The sequence below is a fragment of the Cryptosporidium parvum genome, chromosome 7 (genome assembly GCF_000165345.1).
Source record: "Cryptosporidium parvum Iowa II chromosome 7, whole genome shotgun sequence".
NCBI classification, from domain to species: Eukaryota; Apicomplexa; class Conoidasida; order Eucoccidiorida; family Cryptosporidiidae; genus Cryptosporidium; species Cryptosporidium parvum.
In genome coordinates, this window is record NC_006986.1 from 849,155 (window position 1) to 873,873 (window position 24,719).

Below are 24,719 nucleotides of genomic sequence, written 5' to 3' on the forward strand. Positions count from 1 at the left end.
AATCTGCTATACAGCTTGCACTCATTTGACGATTATGTCTTACATGATTTTAAGCGCTAATCTCATGTCTACAATAAAAAAAAATTATTCAGATTGAAATGTATACGAGGGTAATATTTATTTTTATTATGTAATTTGTCTATTCTAATGAATTTAAATAACCTTTTTTCTGCAATATATATATTTTCTATATTTAGATGACCTATTGAGTATTATACGTATAGTTATCTTTTGATAAATACATTTATTCATATATAAATGCAAACGACGTAGATCCATCTTCTTTATTTATATTTTGGATCCTATAATAAAGATCTTTTACTGCATTTTTTCTACTTGATTTTGATTCCACAAAGTTTCTGAACAATTTTCTGTTGTTTGTAACCATGTGTTCACAAACACTCTCGGAAACTTTTTTCATATCAATACTTTGAGATTTTTCGCTTAACTTATTTTCTATCTTCAAAAGCGAGATGTTCTTTCCACTAATTAATGATGACATTAGATCAATACAATTTGATAAAATCTCACTCATTTTAATTCTGAGTTTACCTGAATCAACCAAGTCTCCATCAGGAATCGCGTTTACAATTAATAAATACCCAATCTCATATGCCGAGTCTATCATCATCTTAATAAAGCTTTCTGGATTGAAAAAGAATCTGATTTGATTAATTTCTGTTTCTTGGCAAAAATCTGAAAATGAGTATTTCTTCAATTTATTTAAATTTTTTACAGATAGTTTTGTAATCAACTGATGGAAAATGTGAGGCCCTACGCTTAAAGAATAATCTTTAGCCCACATATTTACGATATTTGAAATAGTGTACCATCCAATAATTTTGTCTTTTGAAGCTGTTTTAGAATTAGCACTAATTTTTTCGAGTAATTTCGAGTGTATTTTTTTTTTATCTTTAATTGAAAAAAGGAAGTGGTTGGGTGAGATTAGATCGATAAACGTTTGGCATATAACTTTTATTATATCTTCTTTAATTTGGTCGTTTATGTCAATTGTTACTGTTCCGTCAACATCTGTCGGATATTCCATGACTGGGACACTATACTCAAATACCTGACTATCATCGGGATTAAGAACAATTATTTCGTTTGAATGGCTATTGGTCCAAACTTTACACATTGACTCAAGATCAGATAAGCTGGTATTTTTATTAAAATCGAGTTTTATATCCGCCATACTTTCAAGTTGAAGAAAAGACATAGCTTCTTGGAATGCACGACGAATAACATATGTATTGAAGAAAATCAAGTCAGAGTAGATTAATAAGTTTTTGCTTTGGAGATCTTTATGCATTTCAACTGGTGCAAGTTTTAAAAATGAATAATTCGCCATTTCTGGATCAATATAAATTAAAGTATCTATACTTCCATTCAAGGCTCTAACTTCTGTGGCTGAAGGTACTCCAAAACTAAATAGTGTTTCAATAAACTGATCTTTAATATTATTGTGGATACTTTTTTGCATATTTATATGATTAGAATAGTCCGACAAAGGATGTTTTTCAACCAAGAACTGCATTGTATTGAATATAAGTTCAAATTGATGGCTTACAGAATAAATATAAATCACTGTCCTTCCATATTTTTTCTCTAAATCATTACAGAATGTTATGATTTCTTCTTTAGAATATATGAGCATTTGCGAAACCCAATTAAAGCAATATTTATAAAGTGTAGTTATTTCATCTTCATCTATTTTGATGTTATTAAGCTTTTTTAAATCAGTTGCTTTTTTGGACGAAATCTGAGAAATCAAAAGACGATTAATCATATCATATGTAATCAACTTTTTTCTTGAGTAAAGAGGCGAATGAATAGTACTAATCCATGATCCAAGCTCAATAAGTGGAGTTTGTGACATTTCTATAATGATATATTCTGTGAATTCTTTTTCAAAATAAATGCTTAGTATTTCGGCTTGAGAATAAAATGCATTCAACAATAATGCTGGGTCCCAAAAGTAGTGGTAATTATAAAATCCAACAAAGCTATTGGACTTAATTAGTTGATTATAACTTGATGTTTTGGAAATCAATTGCCAGTCAGCTGTAACTAAACTAGCTGAAGTATTTGGCCAAATTAATTTATTTCCAGACCTTGCATCATCTTGTTTAATTCTACGTATAAACTCCATTAAAAAGATCTTTCTTATTTCCCCAAAAATAAATGGAAGATTTGGTTCCCAAATATTTGCAACTTCACTACAGATTCGTTCTGAACGGTCCTTTTCTGTTGAATCTCCATAGAATGACGAAAGTTCCATAATCAATATTGAAAGTGGAGATATTCTAGTCAAGTATTCAGCGCACAAATTGGATAGTTTTTTGTCCATTTCAGTATCTCCTCTTTCAAAAATATGTATAGAACTATGTGAAGCAAAAATACTAGGTAATAATGATGGATCTTGAAAATATTCTACATATTTTGATATACTTATCAGCTCCCTTTTTAGCACTTGAATTATCGTTTCAACAATATTAATTGGACTAATAAAAGTACTTTCTAAACCCAGGGTTGAGTGCAATATGAACCAATCCAATCCATTTGTAAATGTGTTTGAGATCTGGTCCCAATATATGCTTTTTGAGGAAATACCTGAATTTTCATTATCTCTAAATTGGTTTAGAAAATCAAATCCAGACAAAGAAGATTTCTTTGACATTATATTTGCAATCTTCGGGCTCAATGATTCAAAGTATTTAATACCAAACAATTCAAGTAGAACATTATTTTTTGTCATTTCTAAAAATATTTTTTTAATTTTATTCGTATCTCTCAATTGAACATCACTCCTTGGATATCCAGATAAGTAAATTGTATTGTTAAACGACACTAGACTAACCGAGTTTACAGAAATTACTGGTACAATTGTGGAGTCTATCATTTTTACTCTCTCCCAGCTACATGGAAATGGAGGTTCCAATTCGAAAAATATTCCAGGATAAATGTATTCTCTTGGTTCGGGGAATAGTGGAGCATGATAAATTGCTTTCAATCTTTCCTTAGTTGTCAAAAATATACCATCACTTTTAGTTTTTAAGTTAATAATTCTTTCTTCTTCCAACAACATTTCATAGAAAAACAATACGATGTGTTTGAAATCCAAGTTTCTATAATGTTCTATGAATAATTGACTGAAAATATTAATAGTGAAGAATGGCAACTTTTCAAGATCATCTTCCCAAGATCCAAATATTTGCTGGTTATAATCAGCACCATTCAAATCATTATAGTAGAAGTTTAAAACTTTATAAAAGAAGAACATATCAAATATATTGAACGATCTGTTTCCGTGGTCTGTATTAATAACTTTAGGGAGTTTTCTTGATTTAATATTAATACTCCAAATTTTTGAGATTTTCTTGAGAAGTTCTTTGCGATCCTTCAACAGTCTTGGGCCCTTATTAATATATCTTTGTAGCATTCCTGCCCAATATACTGCTCTGTTAACTTGCCAAACAAAAAGCCCGTCACAGTTGAATCTGGATTTAACTTCTAGCTCCGAAGTAATTAAAATATTGACCTTTGGTGCTTTTTCTTCTTTTTTGTTTAGCTCTGCCCCTTCTTCATCAATACCCTTCTCTAGTTCTACAACAGTTCCGATTGACGGCCAAATTGATGGAATAGTTTCTGGAATATCATCTAGAAAAGTTTCTTTTTGACGAATACACATTTTAGATCTCCAATATCTACCTCTGAATCTGCTAAATTTCATTTGCGGAGCTGGCTTGTTCTTATTTAAGTATGGGATCTGAATATTTGAGAAATTTAAATTTGTATCCATTTCAAATATTGGGAAATAGCCAAATGGTGGAGTTCGAGAATATTTCATATTTTCATGTAATGGGAGAGAATAAAAGCTATCAATTTGATTCCAAGATTCATCTCTTAAATCTTTATTAGATAGGTTTGCTTTAACTAATTTGGCTTCTTCCTTCAAATAGTTAGTAAATAACATAAAAACTGATTGAATGCTTGGACTTGCATTGGGAATAGAGAGTTGAAGATGCTCCAGCCACGATCTAAGACTAAGATCTGAGCTTTTGTATTTATGGAAAGCCTCCATAACATTGTTTGCAGTAATTTTCCAGTTGTTTCTCTTAGATAGACGAGAGCTTTTGCTGATTGAATATGCAATAAATGTGCTCATATTAATTTCTATTTGATGCAGATTTCTGCCAGTCATAACATCAGAATGACCAATTGGCCTCTTAAACCCTTCTTGTAAGAAACCAACTATTTCTTCATAGTGCTCAGAAGGTAAATGAAGGTAATTAAAGTAGGTAATTGGCATGCTATTTAAATCATTTGTTGACCTGTGAAATGGAGTCGCAAATCTGTAATTGTCATTTGTACTAAAAATAGATTCAAGCACTTCCATATTTCTAATTTGATTTTGATTTATAAAACCTTCTTGAACAATGTTCATATTAATTTCCTTATAGCCACTTTTTGTATTTTTATTAATGGAATTAAAAAAGCCAAAAAGTAATGCTTCTGCAACAGGGGCTGTGAACCATGGCTTCCACTGCATATTCATCTCAGGATCAGATTTAACTCGCTCAAGGTGGGAATTGATTACATGCTTAGACAGTAATGATGCCCAGCAAACTGTGTTTGATGAATAATTTGGACTTGCATTGATTTTTTTGACATTCAACCACCAGCTACATAGTCCATCTAAGGGAAATTCGAATTTTAATTCTTCCAAAAGTCCTTTTTTCGTAGACCCTTCAGGAACTTGTGAGTTGAAAACGCTCTTTGAAATAGTTTCTAAGTAAGAACTAAGAGAAACCAGCATTCTAATTTCAGATTCTGAAAGGTCTTTACAAGTCTCTACATTCCTATAGTAAGTATTTGGGTCTAAGCTTTGTAGGAACGGAATTATGGACTTTAGTGAAAGAGATGGAAAACTGGATATCTCCAATTTAGGTAATAACTCTTTCTCAATTTCATCAATATTTAACCTCAAGGATGAGCTGATTGGTCTATTTTCCATGGAATAACTTAGTCTGTAACATTCAATTAAATTTTCACCATATTGAGTAGTGTCATGTGTTGGGTATTCTGGCAACTCAAATGTCTGAGAAATCCAATCTCCTGCGTTTTTTACTAGGACTCTCACTAACTGCTTATTTTTTATCCACTCTTTATCTTTAAATACTCTGTAGAAAACATCACCAAATTGAGATTGAAAAACTTTCTTTTTTACAATCTCCTTAACAATTTCGCACATTATAATAGGATCGAATGATCCGTGGAAAATTGGATCAATCAATTTTCTCTGGAATTCCATAAAATATATTCTAAATGCATTCATCAGATTTGCAACCCATATACTATCACACTCCGATTCTAGAGGTGGATTTGGCAATGAAAGAGTATCATCGACAAAAGGGTTTAACTTTAACCTTGTAATTGGGTTTAAACTATCTAATCCAATAATTTTGAGATCTTGATTAGAAGTGACTACTGGGGTATATTTTTTCTCAAACAAGTATTTAATTTCGTCAAGTTTAATTTTATTCTTATCAAGTATCTTAGTTTTGCTTATTCCACCCAATTTCAGAATATATTCTGTTTGACTCCAAATATTGAATGTCGATAGTAAATAAGATCCAATTAATGGCTGCAGCCAAGGGATTGTCCCTTTGGCTTCCTTTTCAAGTGATTCTCCAGCTTCATCAACATCCACAGTTGTACCTGGTATCGAATCTTTAGGAAAATTATTAATTACCCAACTACAAAGTATATCTATTTCTATCTTGAATTGACTTGGCTCATTTAATTTTGAAAGAACCATTTTCATAGTGGTTTTTACTGAATTTTGGAAAGCAATTACAAAATTTACTTGCCAACTTTCTAGATTTGGGCATTTTTTGGAGATTAATTCAAATGTTGATTGTTCGATTGGTTTATCATCTAATTCACGTTGAAGTTCTCTATATCCTAATATTGCATCTTTTTTTAAGTAAAATTCTAATGCTTCAAATACGTTGCTTGGAGGATTAAAATCTGGGTATATGATGTTTTTAGGAAGGTCCCTTGCTCTATTTGAGAAAATTTGTGGGTTTGAATAAATATACTCGATTCTTTTTTCCGCCTTTACTGGCCCAGGAAAGTTCATACTTTCCATCATCAGTGAGTACCTAAGGACATATTCTGAAATATTTGAATTCTTTATGAAAGGTAATTTATCAGCGAGAACTACGCTCAGAGGATAATTTACTGGATGTTTCCACCAAAGACACAAAGAACTTACTGGGATTTCAACATCTTTTGTCCCAAGCTTTTTTAGATCTATGAAGTGATTTGTGAATGATTCAATTATCGCTGCCAATACGTGGAGATAGTTGATGATATTTTGCTGAAGCCCAACACATGTTTGTTTATTTCCTGGTATAAGAATTGTATTAATATTGGCCCTGCATCCAAATGGAGTCAATGCATTAATTAATTTCTTATTAATGGGGGAGATAGTTATGTCAAATGGTAAGAAAGCAAATAGAGGTGCAGAACACACTCTTATTGAATATATTGATTCAATTGAATCGATGGTATTCTTTGGGTTAATATACATATTTTTTTCGAGATTCATTCTAAATTGGTTGCTAAGCTCAATAAAAAAACTTGAGGTAACTTTCTTTGCTTTATTTGAATTATCGCTTGAAAAAGGAAATAGTTCATGCAAATTTTCTTTAAATAACATATTTGAAAGATGAGTTCCAAAATCAGAAGGATTATATGGGTCTTTCTTTTCTTTTTCCAAACTCAAGAATGTTTTACATAGTAAAGTAATTGGAATAACTGATTCTACTGAGTTAGGGAATATATGCGAGATGAAACCCTGAGAAAATGAGCCAAAACAGAGCAAATAGTTAAGCTGAGATTGAGCAATAACCCCGCATTCTTCTAAAGCCCAAACATCTCTTGCAAGATCAACAGGTGCGGACGCCAATAACTCCAATTCTGATCTGGAATTGTATCCTTCTGTTGAACGACCTTTTGGAGAAACTCCTATTACACCGCAAAAAGCCAATTCTAATTCATATAAAATTCCAATCAAAAGCCTTTTATTTGATAAAATACTTTCATTCTTGCTAACTTCCAACTCTACATCTCTACATAATTCTTGAAGCAATTTATCTAAATCTGAATGGGTTCCTCCAACAACTAAATCAGCCTTTCCAGCAGAAGCTAAACCTTGGACATATGTTTTACAAATTTTAACTACATTCCCTCCACTGGGATCAATAACATTCCCTACCTTACTATTAATTGGGACGGTGTAATCCAAAACAATCAAGGAGTCTGAATAGCTTTCTGATGAGATCCGAAATATTAAATATAGTAAATATTCGGAAGGAATCAGCCAATAACTTAGATCTCTATAGACAATTTCATTAATGCATTCACCAGAATTACATTCTGATATTAAATCCCAAATCTGGTCCTTTTCATTCAAGTAGGGTGCAGCACCTCTTTTTGTGATAATCTTTTTGTACAATTCAAATAGTCTGGATTTTGGGGCTTGAGATTTACTTGGTGGATTTATAGTGGTTTCTTCCATTTCATTATCATCAACTCCTAATATACTTTGTGATTGAATTGTATGTATTCTTTCTAAGTAGGCTTCCGAGTTTTTCATGATTTCAGGAAGGTATGATTCATGAGCGATCAGACACAGCTGTTCAGCAGCAGTTCTAATTATGTGGCTGCTTGTAATCAATATTTCTCCGTCTTTGAGAAAGAACTGAGTTAAATCACCATCTAAAAACCCTTTACTTATTTGTGAGTTTCTAAACATTATGAATTTGACACACTCAGCCTTGAAGTTAAGAAGAGAAAAGTTTGGACCTGACTGATAAAGGACTGAACTATCTATCACATTAGGTAAACCCTTGACAAGATAATCTGATTCTTCATTAAATTCGCTTTGTGCTTCAACAACTGACTGCCATGCAAGAAGTAAACGAGCTTCTGGGCCTAAAACTCTTAGTTTTTCGGATATATCCTCCTGATTTATTAATTTAATCAAATCCACACCAGCTTTTTTTGTTGACGCCAACGCTTGATTGGCCAATGTACCATAGCTGCTTTTAATATTACCTCGATCAATTTCCCGGATGTCTTTTTTAGGTCTGGCAATAATTCTTTTTTGTTTCTTGTCTTCTAACTCAATTTTTTGTGGCTTTACAATTTTTTTCGTTGTATTACTTCGATCAATAGTAACAAGTTTTCGTTTTTCAGGTTTAGGACGAGTGGCAATTAAATATTTCTCTTTATTTCCAGAGTCAGCAGTCACTAGACTCGTCTGAGTATATTTATCATTTAATTTTTTCCCTTCAGTCATAACTGTTTGTTTTACATGCTCTAAAGATTTTTTGGCAGCCTCATCAGTAAAAACGCTTTTAATACCCCAGCTCTTTAATCTTTCCACATAATTCTCTAATGCTGGTATTTCTAAAACTTCAGGGCCATATTGTAAAAAACAATACTGAATCTCTCTTGCAACTCTATCACCAAGGTCTTGGAATGATGCCTTAAAACCACTATTAAGTATACTAACATCGCTATCTATAACTTGTGGGGTAAATGGATCAAGCTCTATTCTGTTTAAAAGCCTTTCACAAGCTTGTATAATTTCTACAGAAACGAATAGGTCCCTACCACCAGAGTTCTGATATATTACTGGCAATTTGTTGGCTCTCTTTAAGCTATCAATCTCTCGATCTGCTAATTTCCAAGTTTCTGGATCTTTGATTGTGCGATAATTTACTGCATCTTTGGAAAAAATTAGTCTGGCTTTGTTAAAAGAAATTATATCATTATTTTGATATTCACTACAAAATATATACCCAATAAATGTAGCAATAAATATTAGGCATAAATAAATATGCTTGAATTTGATCATTTGATCTGTGCTGTTCATATTATTATATAACAACTTATCAAGAATATTTTCCAGTTATTCTTTACATCAATTGTCAGGTTATGTAAGATTTCTACAAAAATTCATTAATCATGCAATTTTACACAAATTAGTCAACATATATCTGCTATTAAATTCTCTTCTGCAGTTTGTTTTATATTATTGCATTACCGCTTTTATCTGCATGGGAACCACAAACACTGAAATTAGAATCTAAAAACTATGGCGGGTATTTTTCATTGGCATGCTATAAAAAAATTGTATTGAAGGTCCGAAGAGTTTTGATCATATATCATTAATAACAATAATCAAGACGGTTGATGATACATTATTTACTTGAAAAGATATATAATGACTATAAAGTGATAATATGGTTTATATAAAGAAAGAACGAGAGAAAAGAAGTTTGAATAGATGTTTGTTATTAATAATTTTACTAATAATTCTAGAAATATTATGCGCAAATGGGGAAGGAAGAATATCCTTTGAAGAATATCCATCTGGGTTAGATAAAAATAAACAAGATGAACATTTAGTTAATGAATTAATTGATACAACTTCAGATCTGAAATTTAAACAGATTTTGATAGAGAAAACTTGCGGTGAGAAAGGAACAAATTATACTAAGGATGGGCTGAAATTTATTAAAAAAAATCTGGAAGAGTTCTCGTCAAATGAATACTACAGACTTAAATCTTTGAAAAAATTACCCAAAATTTATTCTGGAAAAAATGAGAAATTAATGCTAAGATCTTTTAGGGGAGGCGAAATTCTTGGCTCGCCATTACGGCTAAGATCAAGAGTATTAAAGGACGAATTTTCTATCCCAGTTATTGAGGATGATTTCGCCATTTTTTCAGATGAATTAGATTCTAGTATTAATATTATTTATCCCAGGGTAATGAATGAAATAAGATATACAGTACTCTTGTGCGGCGGTGGATTAGTTACTATGCTGCCTATTGTCAGATATATGAAATTGTTAAACAGTTATGGAGAATATATGTCTAATGACCGCATAATTTTGCAAGGTATTGGCATTTATGAGAGAGAAAAGGCAGAGTCTCGACGTAGGAGCGCTAATATTGAGGCAAAATACTTGTCAACATTGCCTTATTCAGATGAAATATATACCGGCCAGAGCATTAAAAGGGGTGGGATTATAGTTGGAATATCTGATTCTATAAAAGAAGAACAGGATTTAATGAAGTCAATTCTTAGCAAGCAGAATTTGGATGATGGATACCAGGGAGCAGTTTTAGGATTAAATATCCGTGCAAAAGAAGAATTGTTTGAAAAAAACAGAGAGAATGCTATGAGTGATGCACAAGGGCATTTCGTATACAGCTCTGTGTTTGATTTTGACTCTCCAAATGCATTGTTTACTATGTTTAATGAAAATTTATCGCATTTTGAAAATAATAATTTGGAATTCATGGCCAGCAATAGTAGGAACAAAATACCTCACCAAATAACGAGGGCTGAGTCAATTAAAAATACAACAATCAATAGAATAAAATCCAATTTGATGGGATTGGATAACAATTCAAATGAATACTCTTCAGAAGGATCGATTGAGACAGGAGCTATTGAGTTTGATAAGAAAAAAGGGGAAGCAGTTTTGCCTTATGACGACCCACTCAACCCAGAAAGTATTATAATTGGAAAGAGAATTAGGCCAAATGATCAAATATCAACAGGGTCAACAGAATATCAAGCGAGATTAATTCCAGAATCAAAGCTAGCAGCTTCTGAGCTTGAACCTATTAAAGGATTTCCAACAAATGATAAAGTTGATAAGGTTATAGTTGAAATAATTAGTGAGCTGGAAAATCAAAATTATCTCAACAATTTAACTAACTTAAAAACGTCAAAAGCGTATACTGAAGCTTATAGACGTTTCCCTGCATATGTTTCTCAAAAGAAAATAATACCTGTTCATGATCAAGCATACATTTTTTGGGAGTCTCTAAGGTTATCGAATAGTATTATGAATAAAAGACATGGAGTTAATGTCTCTAACTTTCCAGAAAAAGCAAATATACCCAGCGATAATATTTTGCCAAATAAAATACCGGTAACAAATAAAGAAATTACCCGAAATTGTTATAGATTAATAAGATATTTTCAAAAAAGTGGTATTCCCTTTATCTTCAGGGCAGCATCAAAGATTCAAGGAAGTAAAAATTATAACGTAAACTTTGTTGATCCAACGAAGTCGGAGTACAATCAAGAGTATAAATTATATGCAAAAATATTATGTAATCAATTGTTACCGGAAATTTTCGTATACACATTCCACAATGTATTTGAACTTCTCATTTCTAAACGAGAACAGAAATACTTCAATGAATTGGATGAAAAGAGATTAGAACTCGAAGTACAGCAGAAGGAGGCAGATGCCTTAAAGAAGATACGAGAGTCAGTTATCTCAAGAGCACATATTACTCCATATATTGTCGAAAAACCATTTGAAAGGTACTTTAATGCTTGGAGGAGAAGCTTTGGGTATAACGGATTTATAGTCTATCCCCGAATAAAAACCTCAGTATTAGAAAAGATGTACAATATTGCCAAGTTTGGCCCGCAAATTATAGAGAAAAAAAAGAAGAATGCTACTCCTGATGAAGTCAGAAGTTCTATTTCAAAAGCTCTTATTAGAATTATTGACGAATACTTTGCAAACTTGAATACATTGGATTTGTTCTTGAATAGAGTTCAAGTTGAAGAGTTTATTAATGGAACATTTTCAAACTTATTTAGTATTGCAATTAGTGAGTTAATTAAAAAAATGCCAATTGCCCCCGAAATGGATATTAAAAGCCATGGAAACAGTTTTCAAATAAAAGAGTTATTTGTGAGTTGTACTGATTATATTAAAGCAATATTAAATTTTAATAAAAATATAAATAAGATTTCTGACAATTTGGGTTTGGAAGATAATCTTAGTAAAAGTGGTTATAAAAATTCAAATTTGAAAAGTACAACTGATTTTTCATTAGGAATCAAACTTCTTGAAAGTGGGTATGAATCTGCATGTATGTTTGCAAGTAATCTATTAAAACCAAATATTATTGAGTACTCTTTGGCAATGGGGTCAAATGGTGTAATTACAAAATTGGCAGAAAGAATCAAAAGTTCCTTTATTCACCAATCTTTGACTGATGGCTCCAGTAAAATCCCTCTTGAACTTGGATTGAAAATGTTCGAAAATAGCTATATTGATGTTTATAAAAGGGTATGCGAGCAGCATGGAATATTGTATTTTATACCAGCAAATGAAAAACAGTATTTCGACTCTTTCCCTATGTTTAATGAGATGTCTAAGCGTAGCCGTGTTGAATTGGCATCAGATACCATTAATTTTCTGGAAATTGAAAAGATATTTTTAACTGTATTCGAAAGTATTGTAAAGCCCAGAGATAAAGGTAAAAAATTGGAGCTTTTTAATGAAAATATTATGGCAGAGTTTATTCTTGAAATTTTGATAGAAAAAAATGTTAATGTTCCTTCAGAAGTAAATTCCCTCCCTCCATTCCCAGTTTCTCATAAATATCCTTGGTCGCCTTTTTTCAATAGAGGACTAAACCAATGGTGTGTAAATATGATCAACTCTCTTGTTGATCAGAGGTTATTAAGCAGCGCTAATGACAATAAAGTTTTTGATAGAACTAATATCGGGCCAATAATTAAGTCAGCATGTACGGAAGACATATTTCTAAAAATCCGAAACAATATAGAGTATGAGGCAGATGAAATTTTAAGGAGAAACTTTGCTTATCATCTCGCGACTTCTTTTGTATATTGGCATTATTATATTTCTTTGCCAAAGTGGGTATTTTATGAAAATTGGGAAGGCATATATTCGTCAAATGCAGTAATTACACTTTCTGAAGAACCAGAAATTAGCCTAGTTACTTTTATTTTATTTAAATGCATTGCGGATCTAGAATATTTGGGAAATACTTTAAATGGAAGGGAAATGGCAATCATTAAAAAAGAACTTTTAGATTCGAGCAATGATTCAACAAGAAATAAGGCAAATAAAGCTAAGCTTAGCCTGTGGAGCAACACTTCAGCTAAGTCCGTTGATGGGGGAAGAGTTAGTTTGGCATACTTCCTTTTCCCTAACGTAATTAGTAGAGATATTCTTGCGAAAGTTACTCCAGAAGATGTTCTTGCTTTCACAGGACCTCATGATATATTTTGGGTTGGAGCGGATGAAAAAGAATTTCTTCCAATGTGTTTGAATTCGATTGAAAAATTAAACGAGTATTTAAATTTTAAAAATTTAAATTCTAAGGAAGAAATAAATATTTGGATATCTAATGATACGAATTCAAGAGAATTATTCTGCAGAGATATTGCTGGTAGGTTCTTTTATCCAAGATTGTTTACGAACAGTGATTCTGATTTATCAAATGAAGTGAACCCTAAACAGATATTTTCAATAGAAAAGCTTAAGCTAAAAAGATCTCAATGGTTAGCGATTCAAGAAGCGATAAGAAGAAAGACTGAAAAAGAGCAGAAAGAATCAGTGGCGCATAAGGGTGAAGGAGAAAATCAACTTATCAGCATGAATATTTATTCGAGTTTTGTTCTTGACTTTCAAGAGTCAGATGAATTAACTAATCCAGGATCCTTTATGAAGAATTGCATTGCTGCATTTGATACTGCAATGATGCTTCCAGAGGGAAGCCCTTATAAGTTGAAGATTTTGAACAAACCAAATGAAACAATCAGAGACATTTGTGATGAGTCCATGAAATTGTTCTATTCATCTGCAGTTCCAATGAGTTGGGACGAACAGCAATCTCAATTCAATCCAATTCCTTTAGATGACAAATATACAGTTTCTAGAATAGCTCTAGCTCAACATGAAGTCATATTAGAGCAAATCAACGAACAAAATGAATTAGGTGACTACTCAATTCGAAGTTCTGAGAGATTCAACAATTTATTTTCTTCGTTGATAGTAAACATTGGAGTTTCTGATTCCATCTCTAAGTTTATGGATATATGCTCTGAATATATTTGGGAATGCATTAAGAGAAAGTTACTATTTCTTGGAAATGGTTACGATATTTCAAATAGTAATGATCTCATTGAGAATATTTGTAAAAAGTCCTCATATAGATACTTTATTTCAAAAGTCCCAATTAAAACTGAGGAAATAGTATTGCAAGTAAAGTCTGGAAAAGAAATTTCAGAATGGCAACGCATAAGGTACAAAACAGAGCAGTGGAAAATGCTGCAGAGAGTATTTGACTCATTCGCAAACAGGTTTCCTGGGGGGTATGAGGCAGTTATTTCTAAAACATTCAGGCTCCCGAAATACATGCAGTTAGCGAACTTCAATACTAGTGAAGATATTTTTACCATTGGAGAAGATTGCAAGAAGGCAATGAGTTATTTAATTAATCTTCATTCTTGCGCTTCTAACTTCGTTGTAATTTTTGGGAAAGTAACCGAATTTTGTGATAATGTAACGCAAGCATTCAAACAAAGTAATTCATAGAGATTTATGTTATAGTGACTGTTGTTCCTTATAAATAACGAAACTTAACACTTCTTATAGATTAATTTGATTAATAAGTTTATATTTTATCGAAATAAATTCAATATTTCTTTGAATTTTTTAATAGCCGCTTAATAAATATTATTAGATCATAATTAAATTCATGTGAAGTTTATATGACGACTGCAGAGGTAGCAATAAAAAAGTCAAAAATTTAATCAAAAAATGAAACTAGATGAATTATTTCACATATCATTACTTATTCTTTATTTTTTAATTTTCCTGGGAAATGTGAAATCTAGTCCAACTGTTACAAAGAAAGATGATATAGATAAAGAAGTCGCACCTGGACTACCTTTATTGAATAATGATGAAGTTTATAGCTGGAATACACTTAGGGATTATGTTGAATATTATGAAAGTAACATTGAAATCATTCGAGAAAAATACCCTTCTCTGGAGGATCATTTAATAAAAAGTCAATGGTTTTCTATAATAGATGTTTTGCGGTGTGAATATGAAATAGAACAGGACAAAACATTGTTTCCTCCTAGAATAAAGATTAAAAGCCTTCCAAAGATTATAAATGATGTAAAGTCTTTGTGGAAGGAAAAAAACTTTCTTTCAGTTTCCTTGGAAAAGTCGGAATTTATACAAAGATGTACTACAGCAGTTAGAAATTTAATTTTTCATAAAAGCATTCAAGTAGAAACTTATGATAAAAGCTTATTAAAAAGTATATGCAACGACTCTTCAATAATGTTTTTTAATCCTGCAATGCTTTATGAAGAGTTGAAAACAAAAACAGATTATGACAAACAAAGAATTCCTATTTCAAGATTAACATGCATAGATAAACATAGGATTCGAATTGGGCAATGGTCTGCAATTGTGCATTTACATGCTCTTGATTCAGAAGATGGAAGAGATCGAATTTTTAGTCAAAATGATTCAATGGAACAAGATTTCCTTCCATATTCACCGCCTGATTCATTTCATACAGAAATTGAAGCTGAAAATTTTGAATTAGTATGTAAGGAAGCACTATCAGACTACTATTCTAGAGTTGAAGATAAGAACGTCATTTTGGAAATTTTTTGCAAAGATGCTAAGGATATTTATTACAATAATCCACTTGAAATACATGGAAAATACGCCATTTATGGTACTTCAATTGAAAAGCTCAAGTTAAATGAGATTAAAAAGAAGGCAGGCAGAATCAACCCACCATCTTTAATGGCACTTAATCTAATGGAATACCGCTCTTTAAGAATTAGTGAGTGGGTAGTGATCGTTGATCAGCTTGAAATAGACAAGAAATCTAAACCTCGTTATGACCGTATAGTTGGAAATATTTCAATAGATCCAAGACCATATGGGTTTATTGCATCTTTAAATTCTAGAGAATTTGAAGAAGCATGTATAAATGCACTAATGAGTAGAGTTAAGCAACAGGAGGAGATAATGAAATTGATACATAATTTTGAAATGAATCCAGAAAAAATGGAATTAGACGAAGTAATTGAATGGGAGCGTCAGTACTCCATCGAAGTCATTGAACCAGACACTTTTTGTAAGGATGCAGCGGGAGTTTATTTCGGTATTAGCCGTGATTCATTTACTGTAATGAGAGAGCTACCGTTAACCAATCCTCCACAATTTATTGACCCGGGGAGAGGATTGTTAAAAAGCGATTTACCTACAAAGGTTTTGGACTTAAATAATGAGAGATCAGCTCGTGGATCTGAGAGAATAAATGATATTGATTGGAGGGTTGAGGCATCTTGCTTTCTTTGGGAGAGTTTAATAAAATCAAGAGTTCATTCTAGAATTGAAGATGCAATAACAAATATTCAGTGGCAAGCAATAAAGCAGCAAGCAAATGGATTTGTCTTTCTAGATATTGGAATTGATGGATTTTATAACGGGATAGAGGACCCACCAAAAAGTATTTTTTCATTTTCAGATGATCCATTTGGAATGTACAGCCAATGCTTGCATGCATTTTCGGAATCAAATAGGAGGAAGACCAATATTAATTACTTTGATAAACTACCGAAATTTGACTATAAGTGGACAATTTCTAAAAATATATCAGAGAAGTTACTTAATCGGGGAATAAATTCCGAAAACTTTGAAAGTTTCAAGGAGTATTCAAACCCAGTCAAACAGTCTTTATGTATGGAGGCAGTAAAAGAATACTTTGAGAGTGCAAGTGACTGCCCAATTGTTAATGACGAAATAGAGTTAATAAAATTCAGTGTAAAGAATGCGTTTCCAAATAACCCCTTTCCAGACGCGAAAGATCCAATGATCGCAGATCCAGACGGAGAACTTGAGGCTAAAGAGCAGTGGAACTTCATTTATGAATATTCTTTACAGTCTCGTAACCAAAAGCTGACGAATGACGATTTCAATGAAAATATTATAATTGTGAGTCAAAAAATGCCTCTTTCTTATTTAGAATTTAGAAATTTAGACTGGCGTACTAAACATGAATGCTATCAAGATATGGCGATTAACTGTATTCAGTCTTCATGGAAAATGGTGGAATCTAATTGGAAGAACCAAAATGTTCAAACAGACCTTGCATCTGCATTAGCCATATTTTGTGATAGTGTAGCCATTCTTTATTTTGAGAGAAAAAAACAATGGAGGCAATTGGTTAAACTTATGGAAACACCAAAATATTCTTCTGCTTTTTATTGGATAAGAAGGGGATTTTATTTACCCAGGTCTTACAATCTATTAAAAATATCAATCAATAATGGTAAAGAGCGTAAGATAAGCGAAGAAGAGTTGGCGATTTATAAACAGTCCCTGGCAAATAGCATCCTTGAGTTGGTAAAATATAGATATTTGGCTCCACTTACTGTTGATATTGGAGAGTTATGTCATTCTCTTGCAGTTGATATGTCTGTTGCAACAACAAGAGGAATTTGGATAGGACTTGTACCAGTTGACTCTGAGGTAATTATTGAAATGGAAAGGCTATCAAATAACAATATTAATTTAGAAAAAAAAGATGAAGCAGTTGGCTACTATCCAATAAAAAATCAATTCTCCCCTAGAAGAAGAGTTATTAAAAGTGAATCGGATTCTACGAGTCATAGATTTAAGAGGAATAAGAAAGAACAAATTGTTTCAATGTCGAGCTTAAAGTCACCAATTAAGACTACAGTAATGCCGAATATTAGGTTGTTACAGTATAAAAAGATAGTAGAAAAAGATGAAGATGACCTACCGCTTGAATACCCTATTAAAAATACTCAAAAGGCAGATTGGAGAAAATATATTAATAGTGGAATTGGTGAAGCAGATCAAAACATTGATCAAAAGAGTATTCATGATTTTTATAAGACTGGTTTGGGAAAGCAATGGGGATCGAGCGATAGATACAAATACGGTTATATTACGTATAACTCAAAAGCTCCTTATATAAATAAGAGAATTCCGTTTAATAGTCAAATGAGTGGTTTTGATTATGGCGATTCGTACATTCCTGAGAAAGAAAATGGAGTTAAACTTTTAACTAAAGTTTCAGATATTTATAGAAGATCTCCGGATTCATATATAGGAATTCGGAAGAATGATCAATCAACTTTTTTAAGAGCTCCATCATTATTATTGGGTAAGAAAATACCAAATTATCCATTGAATTTGGAAGAATTTGTTAATGTTCCGGATATTCCAAGAGTTAAACCATTATCAAAGGAAGAAATTTTGGAAAGAGCAAAACACATTCATCTAGAGGATAGCGAAATTGACGAATCAATTAATGTTGAAAATATTGTTGAATACTTAAATAGAGCTAGAAAAGATAATCTAAATGAAGCAATGGTTTTGGAAGATGAAAAAGAATCAAAAGGTGAAAAGTACCCTGTAAAAGATTATTCACTTCCATCGGCAGAAATAATTCATAGTATTATTAAGTCTTCTGAATACTATAAAATCAAAGCAGATTGTATTCCTCATTTTGGCTATACAATAGGAAGAACATTAAGCGAAAGAGATTTAATGAGAGGGGCTAGATTTGTTTATAGGTGTCTTAGAATGGATGGCCACTTTGTCACTCCACAGACTGCATATAGAATTTGGATTAGATCTCAATTTTTGCGCAGAGATACCCCAAAAGTTCCATTTTCTCCCTATAAGGAGGAAATGAAGAGGTTTATTAAGAAAAGAAGGGACGGTGATAACCAGATTTATTGCCCAGGAAAATTTCAAGATCAAGTTGACGAGATGGCTGATACAATAGCTACTGCAATATATATAAATGGTGTCTTCCCTGCTGATAAAATGATACACATTTGTAAAATTGCAAAAGAATTTATATATAAAAAGATTGGCACCATTACTCAATGTGTTAGGGCATTTAGGGAGCATATTCCCAGACTAAATGGGGATTATATAATCAATCATAAGCTATTTCCAACTATTTGTACTCACATTGAGCAAGAGTCTGGAAAATACTTGTTTTCATCTAATTGAGTTAATTTTAGATTTTGCGCAGAGTTTTATATTATTAGATTAAATTAATTATTGTATTTTATTATCAAAACAATTAAAAATATATTAATATTTTTGAAAAATATCCTAATTAAAATGGCTTAAATAAATCTATATTAAATTGTTTTAGCTACCATGATTTGTTCGACAAAGAAAAAAATTCGAATAATGTCTTTAAAATGGCCAAAAATATTAACAATTAATTTATGCAGTTGGAACAATGCAGTGTAACGGCTGTATGATCAATAATGTAATAAATAATAAATCTGTTATCTTGGCAATAAAACATGCATAAGTGATGGCGCCTGATATTATAAAAGTAGAATTTTACAATTAATGTAAATGCAAGCTAATTGAAGGGTGTAAAAACCTCTATAAATAGTTTAACTAGTCAGCAATTTATTAATTTTTATGTATTTATAAAAGTTAAAAATGGAACTAGTTTTTTTGCTCACAACCCTTTTTATATTCGTTCTTAAATTTGTTGCCATAGCAGCAAACCAGGACAAAAATTTAACAAAAAGTGTTGCTTCCAGCTTACCCCTGGTTGAAGTATCTAGAATTTCAAAAATTGCAACAAAATATGTTTCTGGTGCAAATATACCTGAAGTAGTTAATAAGCCTGGCTGGGGAGCTAAGATTTCTGTAATTAATAATTATAAGTCGGCAATGTTCAGAAGAGAAATATGGTCACAAGTGATACAAACTTTAAATGAACCTGTTATTGGGTATAATGTTACAATTTCAAATCATTACATAAAAAACCCACCTCCTGTCCAGGCTTTTATGAAGTCTGAACTACCAATAGAAATGAATAGTCAGTGCTTAAATGCATTCAATTATTTTTATGTCCATCCAAATTTAATAACCTGCACCCCATCACCTTCCAAAGAGTTGTTAGAGATTCTTTTCAGGTATATTTGTATGAAGTCTGTAAAAAAAATCTTTTTATCTTGGACAGGTTTTATTTTCGTCCTTAGGGAAATAATTGAAAAAGCAATATTTTCAATTAAAAATAATAAAGTTCCTAAATCTGTTTTCAACAGTTTGATGAGCGAGTATTATCATAATCCATATAAAGACTTTGTTCCAATTGGAAAAAGATTAGGGAAACACATAAAAATGGATATAGAAGGACAGAATATCTGGCAGTTCATAGTTTCCAGGAGTAAGCTCTTATATAATATTGATTCACCAACAAGGGCTGCTCGCCGTGGAGAATGGGCATTTGTAGTTATATCCGGTAATCATACTCCAGCAGAGTTTTTGTATATGAGAGAAATACGTTTTATGAATGTCGACTCTGTGCAATTAATCACTGCCATACTATTTACCATGATTATGTTCAAGGTAAAGAACCCTTCAAAATTCAAGTCATTTGAAGTAGTTATTGAAGATCATAACAAAAAAATGAAGAAAAGTGTAAATTCCAACTTGCTGTTGGCATTTTCTGCTAGAATTGCAACATATTATTCTTATATTATAAACGACTGGAATGATCAAATTGATAACTTAATGGAAATTGATTTGGAAGAAAAAGAAAAAAGGAGAAATCAAACATTTATTTGGCACTCAAAGCCTCTACTTTCTTTAGCTTTTGAGCCAGATATTACGGTACCTAATGAACTAGTTTCTAACTGCGTAAGGTATTGCGAAGACTTGGTTTCAAGAGGTATTGTTTCTGTTGTTGGCGTTGATAATGGGGCAGAATCTTCTTCATTTCTGCAAAAAAAACTAGAAAATATTTGTAAAAAATTACAAAACAAAATCCTACCATACACCGAAATTTATGTTGAACCTGAGAAAAATGTACCTAAGTCTATATTAAAAAGTTCGGTCAAGCCTAGTAGTCTAAAAAAGAAAAAGTTGAGATTTGATAATAACGTGCAAGTTTCAATATACAATAAAGGCGAGCATATTAGCGAAAGGACTCCTATTGGTAACTTCACACTTGGTTCATCATTAAAAACTTCTTTAATGAAGCCAGAAGGAAGTTCAACCGCAAGACCTGAAATCCCAATTGATAACATTGGATCTCAAACCTCTCAACGCGTTGAAAATACTAATGCAGCCTTTGACAATATTGATCTTCAACACCTTCAAAAAGAAGATCTATTTGAAAAAACGCCATATCCATTTGAAGATGATGAATCTTCCATTAATCAAAGCAATTCTGAAAATGTTAAGCCTGTAAACTCATTAAATATGGTTAATAATGAAAATAAGTCATCAAAGAAATCCTGATGCGATTAATTATGTCATTCAAAGTTGAATGCCAAAATTTAATTTAGGTTGAGCATTTTTAATTTGTAGGAAAATTTTAGAGATTTTCTATTTATTTATAATATTTGAATTGTGAATCGCTTTTCGAATTAGCATTTAAATATTATACGACAACTTCATTTGACAATGTAGATTGTGAAAATGTTACATCAGAAACGAGTATATCAGGCATGATCCACGGCCCGAATGCATTTATACAAATTGTTTTTAATTCATTGTCACTTGAAACAAACACTGGGATGTATTTGATAAGGACTTTAAAACATTTTTTGGCTGGTCCATTGGGGGGAGATTCTTTGGTGAAGCTATGCACAAACTTTACAACATCATTAATACTAAAACCACCAGGCATTATGGTTTGCAAATGCCCAAATAATACCGAGCCTCTTAAAGGTGCGGAGAGCTTCGAGAAGCCATTTCTTTTACTTTTTTTGGGGGCTTTTGATTCGAAAATAAATCTTGCCAATCGTAAAGATGCAGAATTAGTGCCAAAATCGTAATTTATTGTTTGCTGACTTTGACTTAAAGCATTGCTTATGGTGTCATCTACGCTAATTCTTCCAATTCGTCCGTTCAATATACAGCTTGCCATTTTCCCACATGTTTCATCAATATTAATTTGTATTTTATCTCCAATTATTTTTAAGATTTTAACTAAAGACTTTCGGCAATTTTCTGGATCAACTGATTTGGTTGTAAATGATAGTGCTGAAGAAGAAGAAGACGAGATAGCAAAAACTATTCTAGGCCAAAGAAAGTTGGTTATACTCGAGTAATCCATTGGCGAAGTAATAGCTGAAAGATACATGCATGCAGCTGGCTTGGTAACACCAGGAGGAATATGTTTTTCTAGTATAAATGTCCCAATCATCCAATCAGCAATTCTAGAAAGAATGGTGGTATCTGAAATGAGTCTCATCTCATCAACTGACAAATAGCTTGATGAATCAGAAAAAATTCGATTGCATATCCTTGCAACTTCAGAAACTTGTGTAAGCCTGATATCATACAATGAACCAATCTTCATGATTGATATTGTGCATTCTACTGTTTGAGATTTCGAGTTTTTCATCAAATCTGCGATTAATATCATCTCTTTCGGAAGATCAGAGTGTAGTACATCTTCATCTGAAGTTGTATTCTTTATCAAAATCTCCACTTCCATCCATAACTGATATGATTTTAAACCACTAGAATTCCCCAAAATTCCCACCATTTTATTTAAAGTTTCCCACATAAAATTTCGATTTCTACTCAACGCAAAGTCTACGTACTTTTTCGATTTTGATAAGCTTACTAGAGCAGAGTTGTGGAAAGATTGATCGCTTAAACACTGTTGTAATTTTTGGCATATTACTGGAAATTCGTTTGGTCCAACACCTGGAATTGTTAACTCCCCAGCTACTAGGGAAACTCTAAGAGACTCTTCACAGTGGGTATCTGAAACTAACAGCCCACCAATTCCAGGCATTATAGCCGATAATGATTCTTCAGCTGATCTAAAAAGATCAATCCTTTTTGCCAATCTTCTTAATAACATTGCAACTTCTAAGTATATTATATCTGGCAGCATAAATGTATTTTGAAATTTTATGGCATCTATTACTTCTTCTGAAGAAAGTTCTGCACAAAATATATTTAAATTAACAATTTCGTTAAAGCTTATAAAATTTGTATTTACTTGATTAATTTGATTATCTTTGCTGGGCATGGTTGTTATTTCTGTGGAGAGCATCGCAGTTGTGGCATTTGTGGTTGTAGAAGTAATACTTTCTACTGGAAGATCATGCTCGCTAGGATTTGATATTTCACTTTTATTAGAATTTTGTATTGAGCTAGCTATATTAAATTTAAACATTTTCCGGACAACGACTAATTTACCATTTTTGTCTTTTCGTTCAATTTCCTCTAATTCCTCTTTTGAAGGTAACTCCATAATAAATTTAAAATTTGTCGAATAGCTTATCTCATTTTTGTCGCCAATGAGTTGATCTAATTCACTGTAATAGTTTTTTGTTATGCAACTCTTGAAATTACAATAATCACTAGCGGTATTAGGGTCTTCTACCTGATTAAAAGACTCATAAATTAAAATTTTTATAATATAGTTTTCTTTCTTTTTCACAACTTGATAAATAACCCCTAAGTTTTCAGATTTATGGGTTAATTCGGTATAAAAATCTTTAATACATATTTCTAAAGATTTATTAATACTTGTGTATACCGATTTGGAAATTGATGATACTTCATAGCATCCCACACAGTTAAGTTGAATATATGCTGAGAATATAAGTAGAATTAAATAAATTAGAACCCATTTGAATTTGTAAATTATTGAAGAATTTTTAGCACTCATTGATAAAATATTCAACTTTTTAGTTATCTTTTATTCTTTCATTTGTTAGTTTTCACCATTTACAAAAAAAATAAGATACATTAAGCTAAACATGGCGGGAAATGCAATATTGCAACTGTATGTACAAATGATTCATTTAGTGAACTAAATCAAGATAATGACAAGAAATCGAGTTTTTGATATTATTTTTAATACTTATTAATATAACTAGACTTATTTCAGAGATTAAGATATGATAATGTTTTTTTATTTCAAGAAATAGATGTAAGGAATCCACCAGAAAAAGTTAGATGGCTCCCATTAAAATTCTTTCCTACTGAGTGTTGAGTTTTTGTATTGTTTTCATATGAACTACCTTCTTCTGGCATATAGAAATCATTTTCAATATGTACCGAGCTTTTGTTTACTTTAGATGTTTTATAACCTGCCTTGCTCGGCAATCTTCCAAAACTATCTCTTATTTCCCCAATAATATTTGTTGAGCATCCTGAAAAATGTTGATTAAAGTTTTTATGAAGATTTGAATTATTCAATATAGTGCCCATTGAATTATCGGATGCTCTTTCTAATTGGGTACCGTAGTTCTCTGATTCACCATATCCAATAATATCTAGTTTCATTCTACTACAACCTGGCTTCCTAGTATATAATGGAACGCAACAGCCAAGTGAAGAGTCGTAAACTATGCTCCTTTTGAGAGAGACTTGCCCAACTTTGGGAGTTTCTTCGTGATTATAATTTTTTTTACTAACGTTGTCATTTTTCCAGTTACTTGCCTGGAAAATCTTATAAATCTTTTCTGAACAAAGGTCATATCTAAAACCTCCTACATTTCTTTTAATGCTATCATTGGGCTCTTCTGTATTATTGCAGCCTATTAAATCTTTTACTTCATCTTTTGAGTAATTAGGAATATATGCCCTTCTACAAATTTGTGTTTGAGAATTTTGACAAGAAAATTCCATTATAGGTAAAAATACATTATATATTAATTATCACAATTCTAATAAAATCGATAAAAAATTTTTTTATTAAGTTTTTTTCTAGTGTGAAAATTGCACCCTGTTGCACACAAATAAAATTAAAAAATCAATTTCTGAATT

At 31.7% G+C, this 24,719-nt stretch overlaps 6 protein-coding genes across 6 annotated transcripts; 3 read left to right on the forward strand and 3 right to left on the reverse strand.

Annotated features, from left to right (window-relative positions):
* Positions 1-244: 244 nt before the first annotated feature.
* On the reverse strand, positions 245-8,950 carry cgd7_3800 (conserved hypothetical protein; the record flags this gene model as incomplete). The annotated part of the gene is made up of 1 exon (XM_628540.1): positions 245-8,950. One exon carries the CDS (start codon positions 8,948-8,950, stop codon positions 245-247), a length of 8,706 nt encoding a protein of 2,901 aa, XP_628542.1.
* A 370-nt stretch (positions 8,951-9,320) lies between these two features.
* cgd7_3810 (conserved hypothetical protein) lies at positions 9,321-14,468 on the forward strand (the record flags this gene model as incomplete). Its single annotated transcript, XM_628541.1, has 1 exon — positions 9,321-14,468. One exon carries the CDS (start codon positions 9,321-9,323, stop codon positions 14,466-14,468), a length of 5,148 nt encoding a protein of 1,715 aa, XP_628543.1.
* A 225-nt stretch (positions 14,469-14,693) lies between these two features.
* cgd7_3820 (conserved hypothetical protein) lies at positions 14,694-18,959 on the forward strand (the record flags this gene model as incomplete). The annotated part of the gene is made up of 1 exon (XM_628542.1): positions 14,694-18,959. One exon carries the CDS (start codon positions 14,694-14,696, stop codon positions 18,957-18,959), a length of 4,266 nt encoding a protein of 1,421 aa, XP_628544.1.
* Positions 18,960-19,409: 450 nt separating this feature from the next.
* cgd7_3830 (conserved hypothetical protein) lies at positions 19,410-21,221 on the forward strand (the record flags this gene model as incomplete). The annotated part of the gene is made up of 1 exon (XM_628543.1): positions 19,410-21,221. One exon carries the CDS (start codon positions 19,410-19,412, stop codon positions 21,219-21,221), a length of 1,812 nt encoding a protein of 603 aa, XP_628545.1.
* A 142-nt stretch (positions 21,222-21,363) lies between these two features.
* cgd7_3840 (conserved hypothetical protein) lies at positions 21,364-23,616 on the reverse strand (the record flags this gene model as incomplete). Its single annotated transcript, XM_628544.1, has 1 exon — positions 21,364-23,616. One exon carries the CDS (start codon positions 23,614-23,616, stop codon positions 21,364-21,366), a length of 2,253 nt encoding a protein of 750 aa, XP_628546.1.
* A 251-nt stretch (positions 23,617-23,867) lies between these two features.
* On the reverse strand, positions 23,868-24,581 carry cgd7_3850 (hypothetical protein; the record flags this gene model as incomplete). Its single annotated transcript, XM_628545.1, has 1 exon — positions 23,868-24,581. One exon carries the CDS (start codon positions 24,579-24,581, stop codon positions 23,868-23,870), a length of 714 nt encoding a protein of 237 aa, XP_628547.1.
* Between the last annotated feature and the right edge of the window lie 138 nt (positions 24,582-24,719).